The 10,405-nt window shown below is 36.8% G+C and overlaps 1 protein-coding gene across 1 annotated transcript in view; it reads left to right on the forward strand.

Moving 5' to 3' along the window:
- The window catches only part of CNTN6 (contactin 6), a 146,359-nt gene that overhangs the window by 4,530 nt on the left and 131,424 nt on the right, over window positions 1-10,405 (forward strand). Inside the window, 1 exon segment of the mRNA XM_070933567.1 lies at window positions 1,544-1,719. Coding sequence (XP_070789668.1) covers window positions 1,578-1,719 — 142 coding nt within the window. The 5' untranslated portion in view covers window positions 1,544-1,577.

Consider the following 10,405-nt stretch of genomic DNA (forward strand, 5'->3'; position numbering starts at 1 on the left):
TTTAAGACACTTGTATAGAATAAGGGCACTCCAAGAAAATAAAGATAATTCACAGCACAGCCACTATACATTCTGCTTAACCTATACTGCCATTTGGCAGATTTAGGAAAACTAATTTCCTCTTACAACAACTGAAATGCCCAAAGGAAATAAATTGATCTAAACCCAAATTGCCAATCGCTTTCTTTACTCCCTCAAAGTTTAACTGCTATTTTCAAAAAGAAAAAAAAATCTGAAGTATGAATTTATGTAATTAAAGTCAACATTGTCATTGGGTCTGAACATGTTTAAACTCTGCTTAAACTGAACAGAACAAAAATCTGAAGAAGCAGAAGATATAGACTATTTTAATTATTTATTTCTATTGAGTGATTGTATGGAATGTGGATACAGAGACAGTTATTTTTAGATAACTTGTTTTTTCTCTACAACAGATAGCTAGCGTGTTATTATTACTCCTATGAAAAATATGATTAGCTAGATTTTTGTACTAATTTAGATTGTTTGTTGTCATTGCCATATTTATCATACAATTGGCTCTTTCTGACAATTTTCTATGACTAATGCAAATGCTAATATTCATTTTCAACCCCCTCTTCCCCACAAGAAAAGAGTTGCTTATCTAAAACTTTTGGATTGTCGTTCTATGAAAAGAATTCAACCAGAAGGCCAAGGCAAATCTAACTTTGAGTTTGGGACTAGAGTCTTCAGTTCTATATCTACAGAGTTCTTAAGAAAGGGTATCATATCTGGATGGTAACAAAATTTGATGTACAAAATACAACCAAGTTTAATAATTTCTAATCAGTGCTTGTGTGGAATGTTGTTGCCCAAATACAGTAGACTTGATTTTAGGTAACATATTTTTTCATGAAAAGAAATGGCTAACCTACCTAAAGTATTATTATTATTATTCTTGTAGAAAATATTGTTATGTATGGAACATAATTTATTTTGATATTTGTAAATAGTTGTGATACGTTGCAGACATGATTCATTTTCTTTCTAACAGGCTAAGGGAGACAGATCATGTTTTAAAATAACAGTGTTATTATTATATTATCAATCTCAAATGATATAAACATCTCTTTCTTGCTTCCTTCCTGCCTTTTGAAGTATATTTTGTTCTGAGTTAGATCTCTGAAATCTTTATTACAAGCAAATTTATTATATTAGTAGCATGGGCTGTAAAATATAGAGTATTTCCAGGTACTTTTATAGTATAAAAGAAAAGAATGCAGTGGCATTCTGCTGTTTAAATATATAGATTGGATGACAAGAATAAGTTGTTATTATTTTTTGAAGACATTTAGCTGTTTGCATAGAATGCACTATTCAAAAGAAAGTTTTTCAGACCATAAAATTTACAGTGAAATTTACAAGATGGATATAAAAATTAGTCTGCTGTGAAATACGATACAATATTCTAATATTTTAACTGTGCTTTTCATTGTTGCAGGTATGTTACAGCAACTACATAAAAATGAAACCTGAATAGCCTCTGTAAATTATAAGTATAATTTGATTTTTTCCCCCCTCAAAGGTGGAAGCAAAATGGCACAGATATTGATCTTAGCATGAGTTATCACTACAGGCTGGTTGGAGGCAGCTTGGCAATCAATAATCCACATAAGAAACAGGATATTGGAACATACCAGTGTTTGGTCACAAATTCATTTGGAACGATTCTGAGCAGGAAAGCAAAGCTTCAGTTTGCATGTAAGTTGGGGGGGGGCGAAAAAAGCATATTTGATGTTCGCATCCCTTTTATGCAATTATTTTGTGTGCTGAAAACAATTTACTAGGCAATTAAAATAGCAATAAAATTTGCCACAAATTGGATGAACTTACTCATGTTACCTTTTCCAAGATTCAGTTCCAAGATCTTTTTTATCTAGTAAATAGCATTAGTGAAACAGATATTCAGGGCTTTGCAATAATTATCCACAGATGACAGAAAGGTCAAGAAAGATGAACACAAATTACTTTTTGGCTAATAGAGTTGTTGTGACATCCCCCCCACCTTTTTTTGGGGGGGGGAAAGGATTTTTTTTTCCATGTCCAGATTGCTGTTTGTAAAATATCTATTCCATGCTAAGCAACAGGTTGGAAAATGCAATAATCACAAAAGAATAATGATGTCCAGCATAGTCCCATAAATGTCACCTTCTGTAATTACCTTCCTGACATTTAACCACATTAACAGACACATACACTTCCTTACCTCTGCTTTGTAATTGGCACAGCATTGTGGTTTGCAGCTAAAATATGCAGTTGTCCTTTAAGCATAGATATAGCAAGACCTGGGAGTATGTTTGTGCATATGCGCAAGGCTTTTTGCACTAAAATTGGTAACATATTTCTATGTTTTTCCCATTGTTTACCAGCTATCATTAATTACATATTTTAATCAGAGATTGTGGTACATAAAAACTAGGTTATATTCCCTGCTTTAGTGAAGTGGACAAAAATCTATTTCAAAACAGTGAATATTTCTTCAGAATCCCTGGCAACACTGTATCCCTTCTTTTAGCACAGGGATGTCAAAGTCAAAGCCTACAGGCCAGATGCAGCCTGTGGGATGCTTAGAACTGGCCCACAGGACCAGCCTGGAAACATCAAAGGACCAGCCCGCGATGCCTCTGCCAGTGAAAACGGAGCTCAGAATGTGTGTGTGGTCCCCCCAGAGCTCCATTTTTGCTGGCAGAGGGCTATCAAAACAAGCTAAAAGCAAACCAAAAAAAGAAATATTTTCCCTTTTGCATTTGAGCATGCAAGAAGGGACAGGAAAGGAGAAAGGGGAAGAGGAAACACAAAGAAAAAGAAGGAAAGATGGTAGGAGAGCAAGGAAGGAAAAATAAGGAAAGAGAGGAAGGAAGAAGAAAGGACAAGGAAGAGGGAATGAAAAGAAGGAAGGAAGGAAGGAAGGAAGGAAGGAAGGAAGGAAGGAAGGAAGGAAGGAAGGAAGGAAGGAGATTATAATGAGAGTAAGGGAGGGTATGAGGGAAGTCCTACCTTAACATTTGGCCACCAGAGGTGCCCCCGATACAAGTGACATTGAGTTGGCCATGCCCACCCCTGGTCACACACAACCCTGATGTGGCCCTCAATGAAATCAAGTTTGACACCCCTGTTTTAGCACAAATACTGTGCCTTTAAAAAGATAGAATGGCTTAGCCACACAGCTCTGTATACTAATTCTAACAATACTAACAAGAGACAGGGAAGGCTAGAAGAAGTGATATTAAAATTAGCACATTCTACTTCAATTGCTTCAGAAGTAATTTGGATTTTGTAATTTCTTTCCTCAAGGAGAGTGACCTTGAGGTTAGAGACAAAGTGTTCAGTGAAACTGATCTCCCCTTCTCCACTGATTTTTGGAAGTTGCCTTTTGCTATGTTATACTTACACTACAAGCAGAGAACTGAGGTGGCAGTTATAGAGAACAGAAAATGTGAAGTCTGATACTACCCAGTTACAATTCATTAGAAGATTTAACACAATTTTTATGCATTAAACAAAGACCAAAGTTCCAAATTATACTACATATGTTAACCAGGTCTTCAAAGCAAGAATGTCAGAATCACACCTAACTACTGCTGTATTAAAAGTCACTATGAGCAATTCTCACCGATTTTCTCATCTTGTTTAACCCTTTCCTCCCTGCTCTCAGCTTTCCTCCCACTAAACATTATTGTTTATATAAAATATTTCTTTTTCTGGATTATATCCTGGGCATCTGATGAACAGGACTATTATCTGCAGAAGCTTGTGCAATAATATTTTGATTAGTTTTAAGGTGTATTGGGACTCTTTATTGCTCTTGCTGGAAAAGTCTAAAGCAGCTAACTTTCTGAAAACTGTAACAGAAATTGTTAAGGGAGCTAGGGAAAGCTAAGTAAATAATGTGTCTCTTTAGATGGTTGACTTGACCAAGGATTTTCCACGAACCTCAAAATAATACCCATATCAATGGACTCAAAACAAGCAGGTCATATGAGGAGTGAATTTTTTTTTTTAATTTGATTTATATGCCGCCCTTCTCCGGAAACTCAGTGCGGCTTACAGTGCGTTAAGCAATAGCCTTCATACTTTTTATATATTTTATACGAAGTCAGCTTATTGCCCCCACAACTGGGTCCTCAATTTACCTACCTTAGAAAGGATGGAAGGCTGAGTCAACCTTGAGCCTGGCAAGATTCGAACTTACTTTAATTGCAGATGGCTGGTGTTAAATTACAGTGCTTAGTCTGCAGAGCTATCCAGGCTCTGTACCCACATCCTAGAAGTGAGCAGCTAGAGAACAGTGAAATGATAGAAACATCTCACTTAGAATTTTGAAAGCACATTGTCAGCATTGTCATAAAGGTGCCATCATGATTAATATGGCCATTCACAAAATAATCACTTACTCAAAGGCAACAACCTAAAGTTTTCCTTGCTACTTTCACAGCCTAAGTGAACATCCCAAAATGCTCCATTCCACGTAACAGTCTTAACCCAGTCTTCCTGCAGACTACCAAACAAAATCTAGGTTTTGGGCAAAACATTAGGTTTCAAGCATTTCTAGAGAATACTATAGCCATTCAGAAAAGAGGGGGAGGCAGAAACCCAGATCACATAGAATTAACGCCAGATCTTATCTCCTTATCCTTTTCCTAGATACCTAAGCAGAGCCATATTGAAAAACAACTTGAGCTAATTAGTGTGGGTTTTTTTTTTTCTCATTCCATTTTTTAATCCTCATTCCTATATGGGCTTCTTGTGACAGAAATGATTTTAATTCTCATTAATAAAACATAGTTCTAAAATCAGTCTAATGTCACTATTTCTGTCATCCATAAAACATTAATTATCAATCATATTCTGTTCCTATTATAAATGTCCCTGTCCTGCAAAGGTCAGACAAAAGAAAGCACCTAGAGAATGAGATGATGCATATATATATATATATATATATATATATATATATATATATATATATATATGTCTTTGGTTATTCGGGTCTTCTCCCACGTAAAATTGGAAGTGTCTTGGCGACGTTTCGACGAAGTCTCATTCGTCATCTTCAGGCTGGTGTTCTCGGCTTCATGCTTTGTGCTTTGCTCCTGGAAGCACGAAGCCGAGAACACCAGCCTGAAGATGACGAATGAGACTTCGTCGAAACGTCGCCAAGACACTTCCAATTTTACGTGGGAGAAGACCCGAATAACCAAAGACCTACATACAAACACCCGCGAAAAAAAAATATATATATATATATGCTTTTCAGCATTTTAATTGGACTCTAAAATAAGAGAATGCCAACAACTAAGTAGAATAAGAACTACTGGAGAACAATCAAATTGGATGGAACGTTATAGGTCAGCTAGCCCAGCCCTTGTCTGACATATCATTATCTATTCTTCCAAAAGTCATGCTTGAATTTAAACACATTTTTTTTCAAAAAAGTCATTGCAAGCTGCCACAACCTCCCATTGGACAATGGTTCTGCTTCTGTGCCATCCCACACTTCTGTTCCAGGAAAGTGATTGTCAATTGCTTTCCTTCCTCTGAATATTTTCCTGGATACACATATGCGAACTTAAAGCATAAAGCATAAAATGCACTTATATGTAGGCAAAATGAGGAGCTCAAAAAAAAAAACAACCAAAAAAACACAACCTCTCTTCTTTGTGCCCTGTTTTACTCTATTGATTTATTGCTGAATTTATAAGGCTGCACAAATCAACCATGTGGGTGGCGCACAACGTACACCAACACCCTCCACACAAACATAATGTCGGGTCATACAAGAAATGTAAATATGAAATATAGAATATAAACCAGTGACCCATCACCATAATAAAAACATACAAAAGGGGACTCGATTCAACTGACTTTGTGTTCTGCCCCAGTTATGGACCCCAAAGAATGCAGCACACACACAAAGTCTGTACAAACCTTAGTTTACTAAAATAAAATCAGTTTTTTCTTCAAACAAAGGCTGTTAATTAACTTTCTTAACAGTCTGCAAGAATCCAAAGAATAAATAATCTTAATATTACTATGGTTGGCAAAAAGCCCAGAAGCAATTTGCAAAGAACTAAAATCAAGGCACGAAGGTATGTGAACTAAGTTGTTCCCTGCAAATTGCTTCAGTCGGTGTTCCTCCTTAAATAGGCTAAGGGAGTGGCCAATTAGCCCCAAGCCTTACTCTCGAGAAGACCTCCTCCTGAGGAGCCACTTCTGCCTTTTGGCAGCTTTGCACGCTCGTGCATTGAGAAGAGGCTCCTCCTCTTCATCCTCTTCACTTAAGGGAGCTTCTGGAGGTTCTGAAGGCCCTGGCTAAATCCCCGCCTCTGGAACCACATCTTCTCCAGCCTCATTGTCAGACTCGAGTGCCAGCTGCACAGGCTGCTGACGCAGCACCACACCAGCCTCCTCGCTGTCCAAATCAGCCACCAGCTGCACAGGCCGCGTACAGGCTACAACACTTTGTTGACATTCTTCACTACATTTAGCTGATTTTTGAGATGGAGAGCATCTGAGGTACACTGAGGTATTTCCTGATAATATGAGAATTTAGGGGCTTTTCTATTCTACAGAATAGAAGAGCTCTTATTTATAGGAGTTTTCACTCTATTTATAGTATGGAAGGGTTCCTGGGGTAACCTTTGTTATTGGAATCCAATAGCATTACATATACAGCATTACATTTTTCATTACAAATCTGATAATTATACTCATCAAAAAAGATCCTGTTGCATGTGTCATGACTGACAAATCTAATTTTGTAGTTGCTTGTGGACAGGATTTCTCAGCAGTGACACCTGATCTCTGGAATGTTTTCAATATTGAAATCCCTTAGAGCACAGATGTCAAACTTGCTGCGTCACATTGCTGTCACATGATATTTCTGTCAGCGTTCCAGAAAGTCCCCAACTCCAAGTAAAAACTCCGAGGCAGGCATTTCTCAAAGTTCCATTTATTAGAGAAGGTAAACTGGTACATCTGGGAAAACCCAAATCTGAACGTTCCAGTTTTCCCTCAGTAAATCAAAACCCCAAATCCAGCCCCTGCACCCATCAGTCTGTCACATGGCCCAATCACCATCTGTCCCAACTACAGCCATCCTTGCAACCACTCCTCCTCAAGATGCATAAACACCATGACCTTGACTGAAGGGAAGAATGCTATTATGTCTAACTACAATCACTCCTCTAAATCCCACCTCCCACTTTCCAAAGTGTAAGAAGTTGGCAGCGGGGAAGCATGTGGTGCTAATATGGCTTCCAAAGCTGACAATTTCATGATGTTCCCCCCTTCATGGAGCTGTGTTGGGTGTGGTCACTCCTGCCTTAGAGCTTAGTATTATGGCAGAGTTTCCATTATGAAGGTTTTATTTCATTTTCATTTTCCTCCTTTTAAATAGATATTTTATATATCTTAAGTTTATCTTATTTTATATATTTTAAGTTTTAAAATAATATTATAAACTTCTTCAAAAAAAGTTTACAATATAGTTTTAAAACTTAAAATATATGGAAAGCTGTGTATAAAATCATCCTCATCATCATCCTTTTTCCATTCCATGCTTTCCCTATATGGAGATAAGGAATGTCTGCATAGTAAGCATGACATCAATATTTGATTACAGTTGATTAAGGCAAAGGCACCCTAACTTACATTTTTATTCTACTTCTCAGTAAGTTTAATGATTAAGATAGTCACAGAACTATCATTGTTTTAGTATATTTTGCTACTCTCCTTACGATTCTTTTTTGTTGCATTGTTTGTTTTCCTATATAGGAATTTCAGCATTATCTGAAAAGATTGCCTTAGATAAAATTGAGAAGTAACTCTATTCTCACTTGGTACAATAGATTGGAGGGAATAATTCTTAAAAGGTGCCAGATATGCAGTTAAAGGCTTCAGGTAGCAGGTAATGGAAAAGAATTCCCAGAATCATGTTATGTTCAATTCTGCTTTCTTCCTGAAAAGTTTCTCCTAAACGAGCTTAACTAACAATCTGCATTAATGTTTTATACTTGGCCATCACAGACTTAATTTCTCCGCTGCCACTCCACATTATTGCTTGCAGGCAAGCTCACTGCCATAATTCACACAGCTCAATAGCTTGGCTAGGTTGTAGAAAACTAGTTGCAGGAATGTCAATTTCTGTGGTGGCTATAATGTGTTGTTCTCCAAGTTGCCAAGTGGTGATAAATCTGTATTCAGGAGTGCATTCGGGGTGAGTGTATCTAATCAATAAATGTGGTTATTTGTTTTCTCTCCCAATTAACTGAGTTAGGAATAGATTTCTCTTTCAAAAACACAGAGCCAGAGACAAAGGGAAGTTTCAAGCTGGCATTAAATGAAAATATTTAATACTGCACTGTACAAGATACATAGAAAGTCAACTGCATGTTGATAAATGCTTGGACTTACTCTGCCATTCATAGTGTCAGATGATATTGCACTGGTGCTCAGATATGCTGCAAAATGTTCTCTCCACACTATTTCAATAACATTAATTTGGGAAGAGTCTAATATGTAGCTCCAGTCTTTGAAGATTAATGTTGTAGAATACAGTAAACATTAGCATAGAAAAAGAACCTCATCTAGATTATTTCCATATATCAATATCCCACTGATGGAAAGAGTCATACTACAACATTTCTCCTGAAATAACAATAACATTAGAACCGAATAGTACTTTACCTTTGTACCAGTGATGGGTTTCAACAATTTTTACTACCAGTTCTGTGGGTGTGGCTTGGTGGGTGTGGCATGGCTTAGTGGGCATGGCAGAGGAAGGATACTGTAAAATCTCCATTCCCACCCCACTCCAGGGGAAGGTTACTGAAAAATCCCCATTTCCTCCCAATCAGTTGGGACTTGGGAGGCAGAGAATAGATGGGGGTGGGGCCAGTCAGAATTTTTACTACTGGTTCTCTGAACTACTTAAAATTTCTGTTACCAGTTCTCCAGAACTGGTCAGAACTTGCTGAAACCCACCTCTGCTTTGTACTCAGATACAGGGATTTGATTTCTCTTTAATGCTTTGCTATATTTTAATATCCTTACTGCTTCAGTCATATTTTTCTTTCTTTTCTACGCCATCTTGACAAGTTTCTATGTGATATATTTTCCTCAAATTATATTTGTAAAGAAAATGGCTAAAGATGCTTGAATCTATTTTATTGGTATTTCAATACAGAATTAATATTTAATGATATTATTATAGATTTAATATTTGGCCCTTGTGATTGGCAATCAGCCAAAGCCGATTCTCCTATTTTTGTAGTGGAATGTAATCCAGAGTCATGAGAGGGAGCAGGTCTTTTATAGGGAGAAAAGAGACAACGTAGATTGGAATCTCTGGTGTATAGGAAAAGGGTGAAGGCAGGCCCCACAGCAGTTCGCATCTAATAGTTATGTGGATAAATTCTTTAGTCTGGCGCAATTCAGTTTATAGGTGAGCAGAGTACATAAACTACTCTGAAGTAACTCCTTGTGAGGTTCTGGGTTCCTTGGACCAGATGTTTTTTAAGCTTTTGATTTTATATTCTTTAATTCTGCATATCATGTTGTCCATTTTAATATTCACAGCCCATAAAATACAGAATTAAGAAACATGAATGGAATATTAAACTGGATAGCCAGTATCTAATCACAAAATACCAGCATCTACAAAATGTCAGCATCCTGGTACAATACAGCAGATTTTTTCCTCCAAAAAAATTATTACAGAAGCAATAGAAATTTTAAAAAAGCATCCTAATAATTTAAGCAAGGAGGAAGATTATCAACTATCACCTGCTTGGTGATTAGGAACTAGTTGTGGACATTCCATTCCATTCAACCCAAGCAAAACATGGCGTCTTTTGCAGTCTTTATTCACTTCAAATAAGCTCTGAAGAAGCTAGAAGCATGGCTACTGAAAAATCAGCACATATTCATTGCTTTTCATACCACTACCCAGATGTCATTTCACAAATAAATAGCAGCTGTGAAAACTTACACTCTATATTTAGAAGCTAATTTCAAGTACAGGTTTTTGAATTACTAGATAACACAAGCCAGGATCACAATAATGGTCCTCTGCGGTGCGATAATGTTCAAAGGCTACATAAATGTATAGATGCATTGATTTCATGCTCGGGATTAAATGTTATCATCTGTGACAGAGTTTAAGCTTCCTTAATAAGTGTACAGTCACAAGCCGAACAGAATTGATAAATGACAACTATAAACATTCTAGAACCAAGTGTGAACAGTAATATACAAAGGGAAATCATTCTATTTGGATTTCTAATTTAGATCTTTGAAAGCTTTTCTGAGTTTACATAGGCAGGAGTGTGGCTTTCAGGAGGCTCTTTAAAAATAAACATTTGTCTTTGAACTCCTTTGTGCATCAGCC

This window comes from Pituophis catenifer, unplaced genomic scaffold (assembly GCF_029215685.1).
Source record: "Pituophis catenifer annectens isolate HBS135680 unplaced genomic scaffold, rPitCat1.0.hap2 SCAF_2, whole genome shotgun sequence".
Classification (NCBI taxonomy): Eukaryota; Metazoa; Chordata; class Lepidosauria; order Squamata; family Colubridae; genus Pituophis; species Pituophis catenifer.